Source organism: Strix aluco, chromosome 1 (genome assembly GCF_031877795.1).
Source record: "Strix aluco isolate bStrAlu1 chromosome 1, bStrAlu1.hap1, whole genome shotgun sequence".
NCBI lineage: Eukaryota > Metazoa > Chordata > Aves > Strigiformes > Strigidae > Strix > Strix aluco.
In genome coordinates, this window is record NC_133931.1 from 100,906,238 (window position 1) to 100,932,348 (window position 26,111).

Sequence of the window (26,111 nt, forward strand, 5' to 3'; positions counted from 1 at the left end):
ACGAGGCTGTGGTCCCCTCCTCCCGTGCCACGCAGGTCCTGCGGTCACGCCGTGGCAGGCAGCTGTTCCCATGGGGGCTGCATCTGGCCCCGCAGGTGCTGGGTGGAACACAGACTCCTCCAAATGCAGCAGGCCAACCTTGCCAGCGTCTCTGTCAGCAGATGTGTGAAGCTGTAGGCTGGCACTTTGGAAACCTGCCCTTTGCTCCTTCTTGTGGCACAAGCTGCCTGCTCATGGTCCCTTGTCACAATCTCTCTGTACCTCCGGTCCCCACCTACACAATTATCTCTGCTGTCTGCTGCCCAAAGCGATCGGTCTTTCTGCTCATGATTTGTGCGAGGATCGTTTCTTATTTCACATAATCGAGGGGCCCTGCACCCGGGTTTGCACATTGAGGGCTGCAGTTGCAAGCAGATTTTCTCTCTCTCATCGATCACACACATGTTCACAGGGTGGGAGAAGGAGGAAGCACACGGCACCCTGAAGCTACACAAAAGCATCCTGGGCAGCCCCTCAGCCAGCTGCCCTGGAAGAGCCATGGACCAGGTCAGCTGGGGGGGCCAGTGGGTGTCAGAAATGGGCTTTTTTTTTGTCTGAGCTGCTTCCCAAGACACCTTCAGGGAAAACCTGCACCATCTGCTGCACACTGGAAGATGTCATTTAAGAGCACTCAGGCAAAAACCCCACGTCAGAGTCACAGACAGGTAAATCAATTAATGGACTTAGAATGCGTTCACATTATTTATTCCTATACTCACATTATTCACCACATCTTTAGAGGTTGCCTTTAGTTGTGTATCTTCCTGATCAGATATAAAATAGCCACATAACACCATCTTTCTCAAACACAGATAAAACAAAGCAGAAAAACTAAAGCACACTAATACAGAAGTGATCAAGGCAAGAATAAATATTAACAAAGAGAAATCCATGCGTCTCAGAGCAGTGACAATGTCACCATCTGAAGATGTTTCTGATGAAGAGGGGTACCAGTTTCCATCCCTGGACAAGGCAAGGGTTGCTTAGCATGTCCAGGCCCTGGCAGTGTTTCCCTTCACCCTGTCCCACCATGACTGGTTCAACCTCGGTACCCTCCAAACTCTTCCATCGGGCATAATATGTACCTGTACAGCATCTGACAGAGGGCTCGGGAGAACTGACTGTGAGCATGGCATGCTCCCAGATCTGCTGCCTGCCGTTCATGCCACAGCCTCGCAGGCGAGCTGCACGGCCCCTCACCCGGGTGTGCAGGGAACCAGACTGCAGTGGAAAAATCTCCAGGCAAGCCTGGGCTCTCACGCTCTGAGCTGCTCTATGGATGGACAATAAATTGGGTCCTGAGGGCAGTTTTGGGGCACTTCTCAGAACTGATTTTCCCTCATCTTGTGGTTCCCTTCCACAGACCATAGTTGAGTCAGAAGAATGAAAGTGTACCCCAAGTTCTTAAGGCATATAAACACAACCTTTTCTACGAACAAGGCAGCATTTCATCCTGTAATCTTTTCTTCCAATCTACCTAGGTCTTCAATTTCTCTTGCTCTCTGGCCCCAAAGCAAAACACGTTTGTTATCACACATGTGAAAACCCCCAGCTGTCCTGCAGTTAGCCCGGTTGCACTGCCACAAAAACCATGGCCTTTGCAGTGTCTCCCACGTCGCACCCTTGAACCTTCACTCGAGTGTTCGCAGAGGTCCAGTCGCCCACAGAGGGCACTGCTCGTAAATGCAACCCAGCAAACGCGCTCCCACTTCATGTCACATCAGCGCTCAGAAGCCGGCGGTTTCCAACCAGAGCAAACCAAACACTTCATGCATATTATTACTGTCATCTCTAAGAAGAAAGGGAGCAGCAGGCTGATGCCGCACAAAAGAATACGTTTCTAAAGCACATAATGTGCATTTGTACTCACGCTGAGATGTCAGGCAAGGCTTCCCACTTTGTATCACAGTAGAACGCCTCTAGCCCCAGAGAGCTGAAGTACATCAGTTCAGCCACATAAGGAAAGAGAACGGTACCTCGAAGGATATTTGGTATTTCAATATGCAGCCATGCACGTCACTTTGTCTTGGGCAAGGATGAAGAGAGACATGCTTTTTCTCTGTCCACAATGTATGGACTATAGACATTTCTCAAAGACAAGTTTATATTTAGTCTCTTTACTACTACAGCCAGAAGAATACTTTTTTAAAGTCCCCAGTTCAGGGATAAGGAGATAAATAAAGACTTTAAATATCAGAGACACTGACCTCACTGATAGGAATTTTACCACTAGACTTCCTTGGGTGTTGGGATTTCAACCTGTATTTCCAAGAAAAGTTCCAGATCTAGTTTGCTGAGCCTGCTTTTACATGTGCAGAGAGGTAAGTGCAGGTTTATGCAAACACCTACCAACAGAGTAAAAATCTACGGCCTTCTCACCCACCTACCTCATTTTAAGTGATTCAAAAATCCCAGCTATGTGCAATGTATGCACACAGAACAGAACAGTCAAAAAGGGAGGAAAAATGTCTGCCCACCTTGTATCCCACTTTTGTGCTGCCTCCATCGTTTGGCATGCTCTGTGGGGACATGCAGGAATGTACTCAAGGAGGGGGACAGCTTACAGGACAGTAAAAGAAAGTATTTTGTGTTTCCAGTCCACTGAGGAAATTGCTGAGCTGTTGCTTCTTTAAATATCAGATCCATAGTTAAGCTGAAATGAAGTTTTGCTCTTCATTCAGTCCCCTCTCCTAAGCGTGTCTCAACTTCTAGTTTAGTTTAAATTCAGACAAATGCGCTGAAAAATAGCAGCTATAATTTGCATTCAATCCAAGGGGGTGATGGTGGTGTCGTTCTGGTATTCCCATATTTAAAATAAAGCCTTTGTCAAACCAGTACAATCTACCTTTTTCATTTCTGTCTGACAGTCCCGTATTTTTCTCTTTCAAACCATCAAGACTGGTTTTGTCTTCAGAATCTCTCTAGAAGCTTCAGCTCCTCATCTTTTTGCAGCACAAGGAACCCAGAGAGGGATTAGAAACTAATAACATTGGTAACCACAATCATGTATTTTAACCACTGAAGCACACCCTCAAATTACAGTATTCCAGACAGACACTAAGTAATGCAAGGCCAGTACTCAGGTTCCCAACATCACACTTTTATAACCTGAATTTCTGCTTTGGCTCTTAAGAGTTATATACTCCTGTGCAAAACAGATGCACACTACTAGCACAAGTCTCCTCTAAATAGTAGTGGCTGCTTACAGCATTTCTATGAAACCAAATTTTCTTCCCTTGAGAAAAAAAGGAGAGGAAGATTCAGTACAATGGATTGAGAAAGGTAGTACCAAAGTGAACAGCCTTTTTTCAAAGGAATATTTCACAGTGATTTAAATCCACTCTGTTAGCTTTGCAAGACTGCCATGTTTGGTTAGGTAAGCTGCCTAGACTGCAGTAACACAGTACAGCAAAGATTTTAGACAATTTTCCGCTGTCCTGGTTTCAGCTGGGACAGAGTTAATCTTCTTTCTAGTAGCTGGTACAGTGCCGTGTTTTGGATTTAGTGTGAGAATGATGTTGATAGCACACTGATGTTTTAGTTGTTGCTAAGCAGCACTTATCCTAAGTTTAGGATTTTTCAGTTTCCCATGCTCTGCCAGCGAGCAGGTGCACAAGAAGCTGGGGGGGAGCATGGCCAGGACAGCTGACCTGAACTAGCCAAAGGGATATTCCATACCATAGAACGTCATGCTCAGTATAGAAACTGGGGGGAGTTGGCTGGGGGGTGGATCACTGCTCGGGCATCGGTCAGCGGGTGGTGAGCAATTGCATTGTGCATCACTTGTCTTTTCTTGGGTTTTATTTCTCTCTCATATTCTTTTTCATTATGATTGTTATATTTTATTACCATTATTATATTTTATTACTATTATTGTTATTATTATATTTTATTTTAGTTATTAAACTGTTCTTATATCAGCCCATGAGTTTTACTTCTTTTTCCAATTCTCTTACCCATCCCACTGGCGGGGGGGAGAAGTGAGAGAGCAGCTGTGTGGTGCTTAGTTGCCGACCAGGGTTAAACCACAACATCCCCCCTGCTTTAAGACTAATTCACCCATTAAGTTTGCCTGCAAATGCAATGTTTCAAAAAGACCATTTCAATTTTAATTCACATCACATACCATATTAAATCCATATGACCAGTTCTCACTGAAGGCCAGGGTTCCTGTTTTCATGGAGAGGTTCAGGCTGAGAAGACAACGTGACAGGAAAATAAGAGTTTGCTCACTAGCCCTGACTAATTCATCACATTGTAGAAGTCGATGGCATCAGAGCTAAACAAGTTCCACTTACGTGAAACACTAGAAAAGAAACCCCACTGATAATATCTGGCCTCTCTTGAATGCACAGTTTGGGAAGGGCTGCAGACCAGGGCACGGGCTGTACAGGCAGATCTCAGGGCACAGAGCAGCAGATACAAACCCACATCCCGCTTTGAGTGTATTTATTTTCCAAAGGAGGTGCTAAAGTCAACCTGCTGGAAATATTTGCCTTCTGCAGGCCTGCCGAAGCCTGGAGTTGATGTGCGTTATGCCGGCTCTGCCAGAGCTCATAGCAATTCACTCCTGTTTCTGGGAGGTAAACGCGGGCTGGCATCAGCCTCAGGATCCCACGGCCAGCAGCGCCCAATTCCCCCTCCTCCCTGGGGATGCGCCCTGGTTCCCTCTCACAAGAAACAGGATGCAGCTGAGGCTGGTGTCACAAGGAGAACACACACACGAGGACAAACAAGGACAGGCCAAGTTAAGGACAAAGCTGCCACGAAAACAAACGGCATTTCTCCATTTCAGCAGGAGCAGGACGTAAAGCTCAGCTGCTCTGTAAAACCCACCAGACCTGAACATCTCCCCTCATAAGTGAGAGGGATCTCACCCACTCACCCGTTTTCACACTACACTTTTATGATTAATAATGCCAGGCAGTGACACAAAGCAATTGGTTATTCAGATCAACCTTTTAATCCCATCTGGCCTTCAAAATAAATTACCAAATAAACTCTTCCATGAACTATGCTCTAAATCATGAGGTGGTCACAGGACAAAAACTTCCCACCAAAGAAAAAAACAAAAATCAAACTTTTTTTGGAACTTGTTTTGGTTTCACCTATTTTTTCTTTCCAAAAGGTTAGGATTCTGCAAAATTTTAATCTGACACAAAAATCACAATGCAGTAAAACAGCACATTCTTTGCTCCATCACATGTCAGTTGAACGATCATAAAGCAATACCAATACTTTAACGAGGGAATTGCTTCTACAAAATCCTGATAAAAACATTCCTGGAAAACAGTCATTTTTTAAAATGTTTTAGTTGGTTTTGATGTGTTGTACCAGCCTATTTTATTGGGGTAAGTGGATTTAAAAAAAAAAATTAAATAAGAAAACCTGACACAGCATTTTGCAGCAGGTTATCTCAAAGCACAACAAGCTCTTAGAAATTAAGCCTCAAAACATCCCTGTAAGCCAAGGACTTTACAAGCAGAGAAACTCGAATCAACAGGCTAAGTCACATGTCAAGATCATACAAGGACTCTGTCTTGACTCTTGTGATGATCATTTCATCACAATATTTTGTATGATAATTACTGTTCAGGTTTCATATTAGTGTTACCCTGCTGGAAAGAAAACCCTTCATAAGATGGGATTTTCTGAGAAGAACAGTCTGATCCATTACAAACTTTTTTCAGATTTAACCCATAACTGTGAGCTTTAAATTACTAAACCTGCATGACTCGTCAGATATTTTGATATCAAAATGGAAGTGCTGTATCATGCTAAAACTGCAAAGTAATGCTGATGTAGCAGTGAGCACCAGCTGCATCATTACAAGAAGCACAACTCCATAGATCACAGGGCATATGTGCCTTCTTTTACTCTAGGTTGGGTTTCCCCCCTCTCCCTGCCTTTTGTTTTGCTTTTACTTGGCTTTAGATTGTGGCTTAGCCAGTTGCCAGTGTTTCCCAGACACCTATTCCTAAGGGACTTGTCTGGCCCTCATTACCAGCAGGTGCCACATTGAAGGATGTGAAATACCCTTGCTGCCAAGCTCAGGCTTCAGTCCCTGCTCCGGGGATTGCTGGGGAAAGCCCCGCTTCCCCTTCTCCCTGCTGGGGCAGAAGTCAGCGCCAGCACCTTGAGCAACCCCATGTCCGTAGTTTTCTACTTGCACCGTCTCTCTCCATTGCCAAGAGATGAAAAGCTTCCCCTGCCAGCTGCTCACAGCACCAGGCTATCAGGCAGCTGGTCTAATGCTTTACGAGCTGCTTCCTGTCCCTCTAATCACAAGATTATTGATTAATAATTGTATATTTCTGTAAAAGAGCAAAAATGCATCTCTGTGTGAAAAAGTTTAAATATATAAAAACACTTCATAAAAATACTTATTAAAAAAATCAAAATGCCCCATGAGCCTGTAAACGTTGCCTGTAAAATCTCTCTTAACTGGAATAATTTGAAATACAGTCATTCAGGCTCTTTTCTGCCCTGTCCAGTAAGACTTTAAGATAACCACCAGAAATGCCACTTGTCTTCTACTTCAAACCTCATCCCACCCGTTCTTCTTTTTTTGTTTCCAGTATGACAGTTCAATTTCCCAATGTCAGCAATTTTCTTTGGAGGCATCATTTGTCTTTGCTTTTAACAGAGTTCTGCATGGCCTGATTCTGAGGCTTTCTTATGGAGTGGGCTTGAGGTCTGATCCGTAACACGAGCAATGCCAGGATGCTTAGAATGTGCATGTGAAAATACATAGACCTGGGAACAAAAGCAGAAAGAGAATATTATATTTTTGTTGGTAATAACATGAATTGTGCAACCTCAGTAAGTCCATGCAGAATTTAGTGCTAAGTTGCCCTGGCTTCTGCTGGGACAGAGTTAATTTTCTTTAACTCTATAGTTGGTACAGCGCTGTGTTTTGGATTTAGTATGAGAATAATGTTGATAAAACACCGATGTTTTACTTGTTGCTAAGTAGTACTTATCCTAAATTAAGGACTTTTTGTTTTCCCATGCTCTGCCAGTGAGGAGGGGCACAAGAAGCTGGGAGGGAAGATGGCCAGGACAGCTGACCCGATCTAGCCAAAGGGATATTCTACATCACAGAATGTCATGCTCAGTATAGAAACTGGGGAAGTTGGATGGGGGGGCAGGGGGCATGGATCACTGGCTTGGCATCAGTCAGTGCGTGGGTTAGCAATTGCACTGTGTATCACTTGTCTGTCTTGGGTTTTATTTCTCTCTCTTTTTGTTATCTTCCTTTTCATTACAATTATTTTTATAATATTTTATTTTATTTCAATTATTAAACTGTTTTTATTTCAACCCACAAGTTTTACTTTTCTTTTTCCAATTCTCCTCCCCATCCCACTGGGGGGCAAAGGGAGAGAGCACAGAGGAGTGAGCAAGCGGCTGTGTGGTGCTTGGTTGCTGGCTGTAGTTAAACCGTGACATAAGGGATGAATACAGAAAGTATGAACCTGACCTAGAAAGCACAAAAATACACCCTTGAATTTCACACAGCCTATGCATGTGGTATCTGCTGGCATCGATGAAAATGTTGCTGTGGATGTTAATGAGGCAAGGAACCAATCAAACTCCAGAATCCAAAGTCTGACAGCTCAGATAAACAAACCCATGTAATTCAACCTCAGACTTATTCAGCACGTGTCTCTTTTAATGTTAGAGTATACAAGGCTACATTCTGAAGAAACATCCCACATGCTTAGAATATAAAGCTTGTACAAGTTTTAAAAAAATAAGTGTGACAGAAAGAAAAAAATTCATTCCAAGTGCCAAGATCTGAAGTAAATCAAAACACTCAACTGAGGAAGGTCAGGTAATGATGTTTACAGAAGGATTATTTGATATCTTATTAAATACTATTTTTTTTCCAAATAATTCAGTATACATAAGATTGAACAGAAATAAAAGATACTTAAACCAATTACGTGAGGCTCTGGCAGCTTGGGGAGAATGACATCTGGGAGCAGTAGGGTCCAGCTCTTAACCACAGAGATACACCTTTTTATGGTCTCATTTATACTTCCTACCTCAGTTCTTAATATTCTTGTAAGGTGCTTAAGACCACTGCTAGGCATGCAGTGCTTCAAAAATTCATGCCCTGGTCCAAAGGTCTACAATTTCTTTGCTTTAACAGTCTCTAAGTTTAAATGTTAACTATGTTCAAAGTCACTGAGGAAAAAAATATTAAGGAATGAAACTAAGAAAGATTTGGAGTAATTTGTATATGGTAAGTTTTCTGTGTTGAAATCAAGTATTTTAAGAAACAGGAATAGACTATGCAAAATTCAACCGCCTTCAAACACTTAATGACAGCAGCTATCTTGACTACCAGTTTTATGTCTTTTACATTAGAGAAGGGAATTGTCCTTCTTCTAAACCAAAACCTGTTACTCTGTGTGACACTGTGGGATGAAAGAAAAGTAAAGCAATGTAGTCCAGTCTCCCTTTGCAAACTATTTTCTCTATTTCAAATTATTTTTATTAGAGTATATTCACTATACTCTGCAACACCAGTGTTTTCTTATTTTTAAGGAATCTAAGGAACTGCTCACTTTCTATGAAAGTATTCAAAAAGAAAAGCATACTCATTTCAAGTAATGCTCTGCCAGGGACCCTCCTTATCGCCTGCTGACCAATCACATCTCCTGTTTTATGCATTAGGCAGCTGGAAACCTGGTCTTTTCTCATCGAGTCCTTCCTACCACCAACTTATGTCACTCTTAACCTCTCCAGTTTTGGCCACTGTTAATGGTTGAGACTCAACTGTTTTGAAAAAGACAAACTGAGTATGTGAAAAGTTACATAAGGACACGGAAAGTCTGAGAAGTACAAGTGAGGTGCCCTGCCCTGGCATTATTATCTTAAGACACAGGAGTGCAAAAATCACCCCTTACATATTATTAAGCATCCTGTTTGAAGTCCTTGCAAATTTGATGAAATGCCCAACTGCCTTTCAGTGTGGTTTGGGTTATTTAACAAAAGCCTGTGCCGGTCTGGAGAATAATGGTTAAGAGGAAAGAACTTACTTGTAAAACTTAATCGTGGGCTCAACAGCCAGCATAACGAATGGTGCAACAGTATAGCACACAGCCAGTTGAGTGACAACCCAGGTAACAACATCATAGGCTATCTTGAGAGGCACTGTTGAGAGGAAGTAATGTCTGCAACTGTTTCTTACCTAAAGGTTAGGGAAAAGTAAACAGAAAATTATATAAATTCATTTCTTAGGCAAAGTCACATGGATGCATTGTAGCGTATGACTCTCCACTTATCATTACTATTACAGAAAAGTTTATACTCCAGTTAGAGAGCACTGAGAGTAGGAGGACAAAAGTGCATTGACTGGCACATCCAAGATCCCACAGTCAACCAGCGGAAAACAGAGAAGCGTCCCCCAGTTTCCTCTGTCATAATCATGGGAGCAGACTCTCATGCTGGGTATCTGGCACCATATCTTTGGGGAGGAGAGTTGGTATGATTTGATCTTCCTTCCTCCTGGTTTTGATTTATTACTGTTATCAACAGTGAAACAAAGTTACTTTAAATGAACAAATATGTGTTTATACCTGCAAGTGTGTGCTATTCCCTAGGGATTTTGCTTTAGCTTCACATCTATGAAATCCTCATAAATGAGAGGCAAAGCACATGTTAAGATCACATGTTCAGCAGCCTGTTCTATCCATAGTGGTTAATACTGATCACTAGTTTAATTCACCTTTCAAATTGACCTGGTTATTTATCCATAACCAAACTCTGAAAGACAACAGTGGTGTTTCCCAGTCCTGCACAACTGGCTGGTTCAGCCTGAAAGATCAGCAGTAATAAATTTAACAACGAGACATGAAACCTGTTCTGTCTCTGGTGACTTTACCCAACATGAGGCCCATAAACACAGAGACCAGTTTACTGCATCAGTTGCATCCACATGAAAGAGTTCAAGTTTGGGTTAATGCTCAACCCATAGCAGCTTCTTGTGAAAGACTGGGCCCAGGGCCAATTACACGCCAGCATATAGGCAACATGACCCAGAAGTATGGACTCCAACATGACCTTGAATCCCCAGTTGACTGCATGGACATAGCCGGTGGCAATACCAACTGTACACCCACAAGCAACATTTCCTCTGACAGCCAGGGACAGCACTGCAGCCTGTGCAGAACTGGTGCTGGTTCTAACTGCTGGGGGTACTTTTTAATTAGCATTAATACAGAACAAAGCTTCAGTGAACATCAAGCCCGCAAAGCCATGGAAGAGGGCTCACAGCAGGGGCATGCTGCTTGACCATGTCAGGGTGGTCCCTGCTGTTGACAGCTGGATAGTATCAAGCATGGGCCTTAGAAGAGAACAATGAAAGGTACATACTGTTCTGGCTGCGAGTGTGATAAGGATTCCAGTGAGAAATGTAAAATAATATCCAGGATAGATACCATGCCATAGGGCCGACAGGACAAACGTTAAAGCCGTAGGGTACCAGGGAGCTCTGTCATAGCAGACGCTGCAAAGACGAAAACAAAACAAGAAGAGGCTGAACACAACTGATCAATGGACACAGCACTTCAAATCCTTCTCCATTTTTAAGGTCTTACTCTGTTTTCTTAATGGTCTTATCTTGCTTCTGTTACAGACCAGAGCATGAGGCACTCTCCCTTCATTTAGATGGTTAGATGGAAAGAGGAAGCATGCTTTTATGCACCAAGTATCCAAAGAGCGCCTGTACAAATATTCCCAGTGCTCAAAGTATTTAAATAAATAACAGGGCAAAGGGCAGGCAAGACTTCTCTTTCACCTTTATACTTCTATCTGGAATCACACGCTACCCGTCAAAACTCTGATGACAGATCAAGAGTGAGTCAAAGGACAGAGAGACATGACCCCACCCTTCTCTGGCAAAGGGAGGTATTTTTAAACACTGTTATCTGGCAGATGCTGGGAACAACTGGGAGTGTCGTAAGCTATTGCAAAACTGGGGATTCCTGCTAGATTTAGCAGTCCAAAATCTTACACCAAAGATGCAAGCAAATGACACCTGTTCAAGAACACACCAACCAGTCTATTTGGCTATCTGAAGTTTGCTGTGTTCCAAAGAAACTAGTCAAAATAATGCACTTCTTACCAGGAGCATCATTGGAATCATGAAAAATAGTAGACATTGACTTTTAAGATGTATATATTTAACAACAAAAATAGTTATGATAACTACAATAAATCTCTGCCTGCATTTCAGACACCACACTGATTGTACGCTGAGTTTTAATCATGCCAAGAAGTGTATAACAAGTAATGAGAGACAGTTCAATCTACAAAATTTGGACTTATGCTAATATTTATACATGCCTTAACAGTCATGGGTTAACACCAGAACCTCTCAGTGCTACAAGAAGTCTCTTCTCCATATCGTATACAGGGACTCCCTGGAAAGCATCTTCTGGTAACTCCAAACTGGACTACACTGGGGCTCTGGAGATTTCAACTTCTCTCCAGTTTTAGCTGAACTGACCACTGAACTGGACCCCACTGACACAGCAAGGCTCACCTCTGGTAGTAATATGTATGGGAAACATAACATAGCAAAGTGAAACCGTAAAGCAAGAATAATGGAGGCAAACAGCAGCCTAAAAGATGCCAACAAAATGATATTACATTTTATTATGGAAGATCTGAACAGTTCATTTATGGCTTTGCTGCTCATATATAAAATGTGGGCATTTTCATTTGCAGCAATAAAACTTTACAGCACCAAAAACCCTTGTATTCCACCAACTGTAACAGACACAAGAAACCAAGAAAGACCAAGAAGCTATACATTTATAAGATTCACTAGTCAGAGTTTTTCTAGGCCATCTAGAGTTTTTGGGTGTCACAAGGAAATTACTGTTTCACTACTCTTACCGTTTTAGCCAGGCAGCTGTCTGAATGTTCCAGTTTTCAATGTACATTTTAAAACTTGTTGCAGTCTAAGAAAGAAGTTCACATGAAATGTTAGCACTGAAACCTGTAAAATAATACCTGTATTTTAAATTAGAGAGGAGATACATGAAAAATATTAATTCTTCTAGGTAACTGTGTGAAGACTGTGCCACAGTCTGTCATTACACTAATATGTTTTGGGAGGGACATTAACTAGGCTGATTGCTCACTGCTAACACTTGGCACTTGCTGTAAAATCTCACTTTGTTTTGTAAAATGAAATACAATGTTTGGTTATTTTTCAAATTACTGTAAATCTGAAAAGCTTTCTTGTTTTAAATGCTTGGCCTTCCCTTCAGTTCATAAACAGCTTCATTTTTGGAAGAGACATCTTGCTAACTATTACGCAGTCTGAACTTCCCTAGAGTGTTATTAAAACAAAGTGTTATAAAAACTAAAAAAAAAAAAAAAAAAAAAGGGCATTATTATTTGGAGAAGGAAGGGGGAAGACTCAAAAATATGGACAAAAAAAAAATCTTAGGACTAAATTTAGAAGCCAATTCTCATCCCACTGACTAGCTTGAGAAACTAGAGTAGACTCCAGCGTCCTGGTAGAACCACATGTACCTCTTCACCCCCAGCTTTAGGGGACTGCTGACTCCATTCAGCATCAGTTCCCCTAATCCTGGTCAACTTCACCTCTGGTGGTTCCCCATCCCTGCTCCCCCTTGCTCCTTGCCTGCTGACAGAAACCTCTGAGGATGTCCTCACCATGCAGGGACATGATTCAGTGACATCACATTATTTTCCCGTATCAGCTGAAGGCAAGGACACACTGAAAAGATGGATTAAAGGCAAAGGGGCATATGCACATATTTTTGCATTTCCATGCAGAATCCTAAGGGCTAGTGCTTCATCCTCTGTGTTTAAAGAGTTAAAATGATTAGCAATTCCCAATACAGTACTGCTACATTTTAATCGCGTTACTGCACTAGGAGAAGCCAAGAAAAATATAATTTCTCTTCCAACTAATATTGTCACTCTCTGTTGGCCTCCTTTAAGTTCCTCTGTTACATTACCAAGAGAGAAAGTAGTCATTGGCTGTCAAAATATGCATGCTGCCAAGGCTTTCAAGTCCCCCACATGCATTTAGCCCCCATCACATTTTAATGCCCTCACAACTCCTGCCATGTGCTTATCTTTACTACAGACCAGGTAATTTCTTAGACACATTTAACACTCAAGTTCCCAACTCTTAAGCAATTTTACATATGCAGGTGGCTATACCTGCTTAAAATGCACTGTACAATCGCAGTGATTGAACAATCACTTAAACTTCAGCTCCTGGAATTGTTGTTGGTGCATAAAGTGACAGTTCAAGGCTTACCCAAAGTAATGGTCTCTGTAGCCTCTCTTTTTCTGATTGCACACATGACCAAATCAATGGAGAGCACTCTGTTTTATGCTCCTGGAAATAATTTCTCCATCCCAATTCTCTATTGCCCATGTGACCAGTAAAGGAAAAAACATTCTGAGGGACCTTACAGTTCAGTAGCTAGAGAGGAGCAAAGGCTCCTGTTTCCTTAATTTGGCTTGACTAAAGAGCACTGCCTGCACTTCACTTGCCTCCTTCAAGCAGGAACTGCCTCAGCCCATCAAGGTAGGAATCATCTCCTGCCCCCAAACTGAATCAGATATTGATCCAAGATCTCAGAGTGGTATCTGGCGTGCTGACGCCATCGAGGAGTATAAAGCATTTCTGGGCTGTGTTTTCTGTACCGCTCAAGGAGAGATGTACACTGAGAATTAATTAAGGTTACAGAGAAAGGGTGTTGAGAAAGAGAATATATAATGATACTTCCAGCTTTGGCATCCTTCAATGAAGAATTAGAGGGGCTCTTTCATTTTTGAGAAGAGCTATTACAGTACATTCACTTAGTCATAGATCATTCAGTAATAAAGCAGTCAACTTGTTTTCATCTGCTTTTCTTTTTAAAATCATAACTACAGGATTACAGGGGGAAGCTCCTCCTATTTCTAGAGAAAAGAAGCCTTTAGAAAGCAGTCTCAGTCATGTAAACATTTTCACTCCCACTGGCATTCACAAAATATTCTTCAGGGCAAACAAATTACATTGGCCATCTTTTGCATTAGAGAAACAAACATAAATACTTACAATAGACTAATGGATGTTAAAAGGATACTGCAGTCGCAAGACACATGTGTGACAAATGTTCTGAGAAACAGTGTGGTTTGCTGGATGGAGCTCTAGATCAGCAGCCATCTAAGCTCTATGCAGCCCTGCCAGTTCCCATTCAGGTTGCTCGGTTTGTACCTGTTATCTCTCCAACCCTTGCTTTTCACCATTTACGAGAGGCACTCCAGGCACATGCAGGGGCCCAGCTCTTGCATGTGTCTGTGCCATGTCTACTCGTGGCGGCCTCTTTCACTACCACCGCCCATCTCCACTGGGTTACAAAAGTGGAAGGCTGTTAGAAGTAAATAAACAGAATACACCACAGATGGTGGAGAATCATAGCTGCGAGCAATTTATTGACCCACTGAACTCAGCCACAATCTACAGTAATTGACTGCTCATTTATTAAACATCTGATTAATCATTTATTAGCCGTCTATAAACTATTTAGAAATGCAACCTGAATACAGAGCGTGACAAAGGCTGCGTGACAGATGCTTTTTATCTGCCCAACAGATAAAATACAAAACCTCTTCATGTTAAAGAGGGGCAGCCTGGTGGTATGGACTTATTTTCCTTCCAGCATGCCCATTTCTCTATAATTATGCCAATGCAGCCACTCTTTAACTCACCTCAATATTCCAGATATTTAAATTGGACAGCAGGTCCCAGCGGAAAGTGCCCCTCTCATCTACTCCACTGAATCCATAGCCAGCTGCATTGTTGACTGCATCTGCTGCAATGTCACAGCAAAACAGGTCAAATAAGACGGCTGGAGGAACCATATTTTCTTACAAGTCAGTATGGCACCAAATACACATTCAAGTCAGCTTTGTAGCAATTAACATCCTCTCTTTCAACGAGAAGCTGCTTCTTAGCAAAAGGGCATTGCTATAAGGCAACACAAGAGTCATTTCCTCAAGAGGAAAGACGAGCTACTCCTTGGGCAGAATAAAATAAAATAAAATAAAATAAAATAAAATAAAATAAAATAAAATAAAATAAAATAAAATAAAATAAAATAAAATAAAATAAAATAAAAATAAACCAACAATGGCCAGAAATCACTTTTCCCATTATTTTGCCTTTATTATCCATCTGAGATGGATATACAATAGTTGCCATAAAATGAATTAGCATTTTCCTCCACAGGGTACCTGTATGTCACAGCATTTTCCAGAAGTCAGAAAAACTGTAGTGTCTCAGAGACATGTTTACCATTCCTATTAAGAATTTCAACATGGTTGTTTTAATTAAGACTTTCATTCACACTTCCGCAGACAAAGCCTTTTGCTAATCCTGTTGCTCAGTGCCTCCTTAGGTACCTCAACATCTCTACAAATCAAATACTGAGTAACTTCAATGACAGACTTAACTACTTTAAATGCAAATAAAAGTTTGGGTAACTGTAGGCATTTCACATGCTGCACTCTTGCTCTTTCCCAGGGTGCCAGTCAGCTACTTCCCCTCTGATCTTTGCCTGGGAGCCATCTCATCACTGGGTCTCAAGACCCTGCTTCTAATGCACCCCTGCCAGAAATCCTCTCTCACTGTCCTAAAAAAACAGGAGGGACTCATTACCTCTGGATCACTAGGTACAGCCAAGACCAAGGATTATTGCAAGAAAAAGGGAAGCGAAAAGACAGGTAAGGCTTTTTCTTCTAGACCATTTACCAAATACGTGCCTGGTTAAGTTATGCTTTTAGAAAGGTCAGCATTTCTTTCCCAAGAATGAAAACTGATTTTGCTTTGTAAGTGCTATGAATACAAGTACAAGCTCAAGGAGGAATCCCAAAGCACAAAACTAGGGAGAGAACCTAATTAAAAGCAACAAGAGTAACAATAAACGAATAAATAAATTAGCAGCATTCTCTAACCTGAAACTTTCAATTTTATTTTCCACTTTACTAAACGAGCTAGATTTTACTGATGGAAAGAAAGGTCTCCAAGTTTTTAATTTTCCCTGTTAAAAAACAAAAAACAAAACCCTCAAAAAAGCCAACAACCCTGGTGGAAATTATATTTATCTTATAGCCTGCCAGTGTCTTGCTATGAGGTAGGTAACAAGCTCTGAGGCCCATAGGACCCTGTCCAATCACAGAGACTGGAGCTGCATGTAACTGTTTCCCAAAAGCAGGGGGTCTCCTGGATTTCTACTCCTTGCTGCTCCAAGGGTGGCAGGGACTGTTTATAGTGTTTCTTTGCCAAAACCAAGAAACCAGAAATTCAGGGACATAAGAATACAGCAGACCCCTCAGCCTCTCGCTTCCTGAGCTGCTGTCTGCAGAGCAAGGTGCGAAGCACAGAAGAATTGCAATTGTCCACCCTTGAACTGCTCATGACACCCCAAGCTCCACAAAGCCCAGCAGCGCTTTCCCTGCTGACTCGAACGGCTCTGGCCTATCGCTTTCACAGCTCCTTGGATACAGGTGCTCAGTCCCAAACTGGTTTCATCTACAGCTCTGAGTTAGGTTTGCAGCCACATTCCCGTGACTATTGCTAATGTAGCAAGAAGCCGAATTTTCTGTCTTTCCATGATCTGGAGGAATTGTGGATCTCGCACAATAGTGTGACTGTCCTTTCTTGAGGACAGGAAGCGCTTATCGCACTTTTACAATGCCCTGGGCCATGCCACCAGGAGCTAAACTGAGAAGGGATAAAGTGTCTGCTGTTCTGCTGCCTGGATTTGACATGTGAATAATGGAGACCTCACCCTCCAGTATGCAATACATGCTTTTCCCAAACCCCCTCATTTGTAAGATATTTCTACGGTTTCTACAGCTTAGTCATGTCACAAATCCAAGTTCACTTTATCTGATAATGGACTTTTAGTTAACTATAATGCCAGAAAAAAAAATGAGGCAACAATTTAATTATGGATCCCACAAAAGTAAGTTTCTTAGCAAGCAATTCTTTATCCCAAAGCCTTTCCCATCCCACACATGCCAGTCCCAGCTGTCTTCCCTTGATCTGTCAGGTTTTTTTATTCCCAGCAGTTTAATCACAGCCTCGCAATGAGTTTCCCTGGCTCTTTCCGTCCCATCTCAATGACACGCTTCTCAGTTTCAGGTGTATGCACTGCTGGCTGGGCTTTCAGGATCATCCCTACACACAAAGTCTTGTAATACCAGCAAAAAAATTCAGTCTCTCAATCCTCAGCCTGGCCTAGAAGGATTTGACTCCTCACACATAGATGGGAAAGGTGACTTCTAAAAGGAAGAAGGTAAAATACAAAAAAGATTATTTTGTTCACATGTCTAGCTAGCTCCCAATAAAAGAAATTTGCTTCTCTCTATAATTAGCCCTCCTCCTCCTCTTCTCCTTTTCCTTGCAGAGATTCTTGTGTCCTTCCCATCATCTCCTTTGTTCCCCACCTTCCCCATGGCTCTCCAATCCTTTCTCTTGACTGCTGAAAGCTAACACGTGTACAGGATTACACAGTGCCTTAGAAGCAAAGCCTAACTTCAGCCCCCCAAACGAGCACTACAGCTTTCTAATACAGATGTATGTGCTAAAGATGTCCCTAAAGGAAGCAAGAGGTCTGCTTGCACTGTAACGTACTTGTAAAGCCTGAGCCAGTGTGACCGATTTTAACCTCCCAACCCCACTGAAGTACGTGGCAAATTATGAATAAAGCATAAAAATCAAGGTTTAGAGGAGGCAAACTTTTCTTTCCCTAAGAATTCCTGTAAAAATTATTTTGGTACAAAGTTTTAAATCAGAGGAAATCATTACATTGACTTTACTGGCAAGAAGCTGAAAAGCAGATCTGGTTCCAGAGGCAGGGGATGTCAGACAAGCTAGAAGAGATTATATGCACATTTTTCAAAACTTTTGACATCTTTCCACTTCAGTGGGGTCCACTGCCTACAGGAACACGTGTACATCTCCCATGGGAACTACAGGTCTAGGGACTAATTCCACCCCCCTCTAATGTTTCAGATCCCCTCCCTCATTAATGAACTTATTTGTTACCTACAAAAATAAATGATGTAGCCAGACTTACCTAACGTCCATGCAAAGTAATACTTTGGTTTTGCTGCCTGTGTTACAACATACAGGTAACCAAGTCTTGACAAGAAGGGTGTTTTATCAAGAAATTCATTATCAATAATATATGCCATAGGAAAGTTCTTGGTAAGCGTCAAGAATAAAATGAGAGATACTAGCGTGATACACAGCTTGTACATCACTGCTCCCTAAAAAGCACAAAGAACAATGAAACATTGATTAGAAACATTTGCTTAGGGGAAAAAAAAAAAGGCCGTACTCATGACATACAAAAGCAATGCACTTCAAGAACCAATGAAGTTAGCAGTTACAAAGCTGATATAATTAATTTAGAAGAGGTAGCAAAGAAAAGCTTTGGTTTGTTTTACTGAACTACCTACAGATAGGTACAAAGGACAATTAGAAGTCAATATTGGTGATTAACTTCACAGGAGACTCCTACATCAGTTAGAGAAAGTCCTAAAATGAGAAAGGAAACAAATAAAACACCAAACCCTACAATGTAAAGGGAGAAATCTTCCCTATATGGACTGCCATCTCCTGGAACTAAAGACTGGATTCCTCCTGGAAGCCAAAACCATCAGTATTTAGTACAATAGTAGGCCCAGTTACCATCCAGAGGTCTTGCTAAAAATCACTTGTCCAAAAAGCATGCCTACCTTCTCATCATATAGAGTATCTGCTAAGCAATACTGTTTTCTGTTACCACTCTCTAGCTTTCTATATACTAATATTATTGACAATCATGTCAGTAGTTAGAAGCTCAATTTCAAATACACATTAGGAGTAAACTCTCCTTGATACAGTCCTAATTAAAAAGGTAAATCTGGCACTTGGGTACCATGTAAAAATTGACTCATGTTCTCAAAAGACTAATGAAAGTGTCATATACTATTGAAACAACAATGCATTTTTTGATCCCAAGTACTCTTTTTCTATCTTCTTCACATTCAGGAAAAAATTAATGTACAATTATCTTTAAATGGTTACAATGCAAATTTTAGTATTCTCTGCTGACTTGTATCTAACACAATACGGGCCTTATTCTGGCCTTCAGCAGACTAGTCAGAAGGAACACCACTGAAATTAGTAGAAATACAACCATGTGCAACAGAAATCGGGTATGTATAGGCACATAATTTCAGAGGAGACATTTGGCACACACTCACAAAGCTACACATTAAGTGTCACCTTAAGATAAGAGAGAGGAATCTGGTTCTCACGCTGTCATCTTGCCTTACAAGAAGGTAATTTTATAAGAAGGTCTTAAGTAATAACAAAAAAATATAAAATAAAATGTGTTAACTGTATGTGAAAAATTACCTTCGAATAATCTTAAAGTGTGAAAATCTCTTGCAAAGCACCTGGACAAGCTACAGTTTCTGAGTAGCCCTGATTCATGTATTTCTAACATCTCCTGCACTATAGGTTTTTTTCCTGACATTGCCTCTTCTGTTTGGAGCTGAACTGCAACTCGTCATTGCCAGAACCTGCAGACCGTTCCCATTACTGCACAAAGGACACCCATTAACCAATGACCTGTTTTGCAAGCCAAAGGCATTTGGGGAATACAAGAGGAAGACACTAGCCCCTTCACCCCTGACCCTATGATAAAAACAGCAGCCACTTCACAGAAAAAAACCCACCGTAACATTTACTAGAAAGATATCTAAAAATGGATTTTCTTCTTAGTTTTTAATTATGAGAATCATGTACAAAGCTGTACTCTCTTGCCCTTTGCAATTAATCTTTGTCATTTTAAAACTTACAGTTGGAGAAGGATCAGGAAGTCTGTCATAACCCTTCTGCTTCCAGTTCACTTCTAACAGTTTCATGTGCACATGCCTCCCTTCAATGAAGGCTATATAATCCTTGTAATTGCTGCAAGGCCCAGCTATGATGCTCATAAAATTGAGGAGATAGCTTAAATATTCCAGTAAAGAAGGTCTTGTCCTGTGAAAATCATCCACACATGACAAAACAGAAAAAAAATCAAATCAAGGTAAAACCCAGCAAAGGTTTTCACAATTGCTTTTTGTTGTACTGTCCGCCTCCGTGCCCATCTCTCTCCTACCACCCTCCCCCCAGCTGAAGGCTCACTAGATCTGTTTTGGAGAAAATGAAGCACAGCCTCTCTTATATCCCAGTGATGTCTGGCAGATGGCAGTCAGAACAAGGGTAACGTGGAAATGCTTAAGCTACAGGTGAATGAATGCTACTCATCTGAAAAGTTGTAATCTTGTTACTAGAAACATTTTAGTTAAAAACAGTCATCAACTTAAATACCCACTCTCAAACAAATTGACTTGCATATTTTGAACAGGCCAGCAGTACCAGAGCGAGAAGCCGGCAACTGTTTTTGGACATCTGTCCAGCATATCGGGGACCAGTAACGGCTGGCAGACCACAAGCTGAGTAACGCTGGTCTCACCAAGTTGTGCAATGCAGTACCTTGCCTTGTTATGCAAACCACAGGGCAGGAGTATTTAAGACCAGGACTCTCAGGCTTGAAAGGAGCTCTCACCCACCCTTCAGTTCAGCCTTTTGAAAAATGGGAAGTGGGATGTGAGACAGAGGAAGAGAATGAAGAGGCACTCTGTCCTACTGTGCAAATAAAGGAAGTAATTGCCTGTATTTCATCATGAACAGGAAAAGGAACTAAAGGGAAAAATACACATAAATCAAAAGACAGCGGAAGATGAAAGTCAAGGAAAGTCCACCATGTTCGTTATTTCCATTTTGAAACTGCATATTCCACAAGTTCCTTGGGGGGGTTTTACATTAGATGTAAAATGAAGAAGATTCACTGTCCTTGCTACAGATCAGTAGGATGGAAAAATAAGATGCACAGGCCTCTCACTGCTAGTGTAATTCATAAATTGTTGGGCTTGCTTTATTTATGCAGCAGAGAATACCAACATCTAAGTTCTGCACTGGGATACACAGTGCTTTCCACAAATGTGCTAACAGTCACCATCCAAGTAAACAAGGAGTCCCCAGATGAGAACAGAAACTAGGGCACAGTGTTTCAAGACTTTCCTGTCCAAGACACAGATGGACACACATAAACCAAAACCCACTTAAAATTCTTTCAGACCAAAACATAAATTTCTAGCAGAAAAACTAATCAACAGTTAAACATTTGCTGTTGCCTACTTTTATTCTGAAGCAGAATTAGTTTGAATAAACAGTTGGCTTGGCCAGGATTTTCTGCATCCACCCTGCTGGTTATCGTACATGTTAGTGCCCGAATGATATGTTCTCTGGTGAAAGCATTTCACAGAAAGATGCAGCAAACAATTTGGGATAAGGCTCATCTTTCTATTCTGCAAAATTGAGTCCATGATTTGTGTTTCTGAGCTCTACAGTAAGATTAAAAACAAAGTCATTAGTTTCAATTTAGATTCTGCACATGGGTGGGTGGGGAGACATGAGCAATGCACAAAGGAATGTACAGAGGATGAGTGAGAAACAAAAACAGACCAAGAACAGGAGGGAAGACAAAAGGCTGTATTACCAAAGGGGATTTAAAACTCTTCAGTTATGACTTGTCTGCCACTGACACTTGAGCTATTGGCATGTACTTTTCTATTATGAGCTCATCTACTGTACAAGGGGAAAAAAAAAAAAAAAGCCTGTTTGGTGAGAATATGACTAGAATTAATCATATGGTCACAAGGGCCCAGTGCAGTTAAACATTATGCTGTGAGTTTTAAAAATAGACATAAAGCTATGGGTCACAGAAAAAGTTATACAAGTCTCCCTACAGGACTTCTGCTTTTCAAGAAATTACTCTTCTTACATTTAGAAGTTCATAGGCAGATTTTCTAATGGCTGAACCTTCTGCCTTAGAAATTAAGAAAATAATTGCCTTGGCCTTAAACAAATACTTCATGGTAAAATGTAGTTATAGTTCTAAGACAAATTCTATAACACTAGTTACTCTTAAAAAAAAAAAAAAAAAAAGGATTCACCTGCCTCCTGCATTTTTATTGAGACACAAAATAGAAAAAAGAAAGGGTGCTCAATCATGGGATCAACACGGTATCTCCCTCTGAAAAATGAGACAACTAGTCACACAACATGAATGACCAGGAGTATTAACATTATGAAGGGAGATAGGAAAAATAAAATTCCAGTGTCCAAAAATGACAGCAAAGAAAAGCAGCACTTGAAGTGTCAGAGTCAAACCAAAATGGATTTTTACTACGCAGTGGGTTGCTGACAGAGGAGAATTATTCTACTTGGTAAAATAGCGTATCATAGACAGGATGAAGACAACAGCCAAGAAGTCTATATAGTACAGTCTTAGCCTGAATATACGAAGTTGCTTCAGCAAAGAAGTTTTGTTGCATACGGAGTATATATTTAAGTCAATGAGATGTTGCCAAGTACTTCAGTAGACCAGCATAGGGTGACAGAGGCAGAAGTCCTGGATTGAAGAAATAAGGAATATAGCAGAGAAGCTGTGTTTGTGTAAGGACGGCACTAACAGCCACATTAGAAAAACAAAACTGTTCAAGCAAATAGAAAAAGCAGGTAGGACTTTTGGGCTTATCATGGACCGGAAAGAAGCAGGGAATATTTTCATGGCCAGGCCACTAAGTTGGTCCTGACATTGCAAAGGGAAAAAAAAAAAAAACAAACACAACCCAAACCCTGAACTTCTTTGGATGAAATTAAACACAAATTAGTAGGGGAATTAAATTCTTACTTCACAGCAAGCCGATTTTGCTCAGCCGTGAGTTCCTCAGCTTGTCGCCCTATTCCTAGAAAGAAAGAAGTCACATTAGATCTTTCCGAAAGTCAAACAGTGAAAGCTATCCCCAAAGCCTTACATTTGCATCCCACAGATAACTTTCCAAAGCCTTGAGCTTCAAGGTTTCTTTGTCACAGGCAGTTGCAATACAGCTCAATTCCTAACTTTTAGGTCAAGTATATTCATGTTCTACCCTACCTCTTCACCCAGTTCCTTACCTCACTCCACCCTTCTCACCCTTGCTACACTTTCAGGAACAGCAGCCATAGTATTCCCCCACACACAATGCCACTCCCAATGCCACCAACTGGCAGCGACCCCCAGCAGCCTCTACTAACAGTCCTGGGCTGGAAAAACCTCTGTTCCCAGAAGCCGCTGGCTCATTTAAACACAAGCTTCCCGCTGGGTCCTTGGTGAGAAATGGAGCATTTCACAGCAGGAGGAGTGGGCAGTGGAAGAGAAAGGGCTCTCGGAACAGAAGCTCCACTGGTGTGAACAAGCAGCCCGGCTGCCTGCTGCTGGAGCAAGCCTAAACGCAAACATCAGTAATAATCTGGAATTGTACAAGGTCCAGACTGGAAGGGCAACCTCCTGTTGAGCACACAAGACCTTTGGGGCCAGCGGTAAAGCGCAGACTCGCTGTCCCAGGAAAACTATGGAAAAATCTTGTATGATGGCCAGTGTGTAAACAGATGTTGTTCATAGCAAGTATCTCAAAACCTTGACTCTGAAGCTTTAGCTGTGCTTACTGTGAGAAATCTCACTGACTTCAGCAGAACAGCTCACCCTGGGATCAATCACAGCACTTGATGCTGAGCATGCAATATATACAGCTTCACAAGATCAGGGGCCTGGCATCAATTAACACTACTGTTCTAAACTTACTGGCCATTACCAATACACACACAAGACCCATTTCCTAAAAAAGACTGCTGATAAACTGCTAATTTCCATTTTCTCTCCCTTATTTCAGTTTGTAAATACTGAGAAGTCCAGTTCCAGGGAAACAATTAAGCACTTAAAGGGCTGGGTATTTTGTTTGTCTGTTTCCATTTAAGGGCAGTTACATTAAAGTTTTACAAACAGAAAGTTGTCACTGATGCTTGAACTGCAAAGCTGCCTCCATCTGATCAACTGCTCCATATGTGGATGTTCACAAAGTAACGAGCCTTTTCCACCATCATTAACCTGTGGGATTTCTGGTTTGCTTAAAATGCTCCAGCCTCTGCTGTTAACTGTTCCTTTCTGTCTGTTCGTTTACCTTCAATATTCTAGGTGTGCACCTGGGCTGCACACCACTAGGGCACGCAGGATACTTGAGCCGGCAAGCTTAAATAACAGAAGCAGAGAAGCCCCAGCAACGTGAATGTCAATGATAAGGACAATCAGCCGAGCTTCAAGGTGCATTCATTATAGTCAGCTAAAAACAGCAGACCCACCTGTGTAAACATGACTTGCAAACGATGGCAGACCCTGCGGTCTGTGGTGTGGCCATCAGCTAAATCCCAGATCATAACAACTCTATAGCAGGCTACTTACTTAGCCACCCACAGTTTATAATGCGGTGGGCCTCAGACCATCAGAAATTCACACCACAACATCAGTAGACATGGGCAATAACGGTACTGATGACATCTGACATTTCTAGCCTTTGCACTGAACTAGACACAGGCATTTTACTGTGGAAATAATAGTTTTCATTGTCACAGCACAGCACAAGACTGAAGACAATGTTATTTTGCTTGCAACTGTGCTTCTTTCTGCACTGGGAAATAGCTATTGAATTCCATCTCTCAACTCATGGAGTAAACTATCACTGAATATATCAGTGATAGCATATTTTTGCTACATTAACATTAATGATTGAACCTAAGCATCAAACACAACCCTTGATTTTTGAGAATCAATAACAGCTTCAGAGCGCTTAATGGAGATGCACTGTGGCATCTAAACAGCAGATACTGATACTAGCTAAAATCCAAATCAGGCCCCAAGGAAGTAGAGCACCCAAAGGGGAAAACAGTTGTCTTCATTACTGCAAAGACAGTTTGATCCTAGAGAACTGATCAAAACTTGAAGTTTCTCATTTTTCTCCACAAAGCATTCATCTTCATTTGGAGCAATTTGCTGAACTACATTTGTCCAACTCTGTAACTCAACCACAGAATGGACTGGAATAAAAAGGCTGTCTTCAGGACATGAGAAGAGATTCCTTTTCTTACCATCATGTAACTGGCATGCAAGTGTTGTGATCTTCTGTGTAATTATCATCAGTGGACTACAACAAAGACAGAAACAACAGTTACATGTCTTGTAATACAAATTATTCCCAAGTTCCTTATTGAATGTCTTTATCCCTTTAAAAGGCATAGCTGTATTAGCAACAAGTGAAAAACATCCAATTAAAACTGAAGGAGGAACTCAGGCATAAGACAATTGCCTGGGTTCAAAACAACCCCACAGTAACTTGCACTGGAATTTTTAATTGCTAAGTGCACACAAAGCCTTATTTTATGTCTTCCCATCCAGCAGCAGTGCAAATTGTAATTCAGAAGAAATCGCACCACTAGGAAACACCAGCTTCTGCAGTCCACTGGGCTTCCTTTCAGGCAAAGACCAAATTCAAGCCCCACACAATGCAACACTAGAATACAGCAATGCTGCTGTAACATAACTCTGGCTCTTCTTACTGTTACTCTCCTATTGTCCGTCTCCTCAGTGCCCTAAAAAAAAGGTTGACTCTGCAGATACACATGCTTATTTCCCCACATGAATAGCCCTATCAGCTAGGACTGCATTCAAATACCAGAATAGCTGTCAGCACAGCAGTTTCCCACATGCTTCTTGGCCATGCAAGTGCCTTGTGGACAGCCTTATGGACACAGATGTGCCATCCAGCTGGAAGTGTTTGGGCATGTGGGATCTGGAGCGTCCCAAAAACATGAGCTATCTGTACCTGAGCCATGCTTACAGGCTACAACCACCCAGCAGCTTTGGGGCCAACCAAACAAGCAGCAAACTACATTCAGTAGGGGCTGCTTATACTTCCAGTATCCAGCTTTATGGAGCTTCTTAGCATTGTAGGCAAATGTGAGCTGCTGCAGCTAAGGAATAGAAAAAAGGCAAAACTCAGCTTGGTGGCATCTGGAGCTAGCCCCCAGGAGGGTAGACACA

The 26,111-nt window shown here is 41.6% G+C and overlaps 1 protein-coding gene across 2 annotated transcripts in view; it reads right to left on the reverse strand.

Moving 5' to 3' along the window:
• Nucleotides 1–4,979: 4,979 nt before the first annotated feature.
• Nucleotides 4,980–26,111, reverse strand: part of MBOAT1 (membrane bound glycerophospholipid O-acyltransferase 1) — a 58,323-nt gene continuing 37,191 nt past the window's right edge. For both annotated transcript variants that reach the window (XM_074829345.1, XM_074829355.1), the window contains exons 5-13: nt 25,160–25,215; nt 22,893–22,947; nt 19,948–20,131; nt 18,174–18,366; nt 14,800–14,903; nt 11,953–12,017; nt 10,426–10,558; nt 9,090–9,241; nt 4,980–6,795 (exon numbers count right to left, since the gene is read on the reverse strand). In XM_074829345.1, coding sequence (XP_074685446.1) covers nt 6,663–6,795; nt 9,090–9,241; nt 10,426–10,558; nt 11,953–12,017; nt 14,800–14,903; nt 18,174–18,366; nt 19,948–20,131; nt 22,893–22,947; nt 25,160–25,215 — 1,075 coding nt within the window. In that variant the 3' untranslated portion in view covers nt 4,980–6,662. The remainder of the gene's footprint in view (nt 6,796–9,089; nt 9,242–10,425; nt 10,559–11,952; nt 12,018–14,799; nt 14,904–18,173; nt 18,367–19,947; nt 20,132–22,892; nt 22,948–25,159; nt 25,216–26,111) is intronic.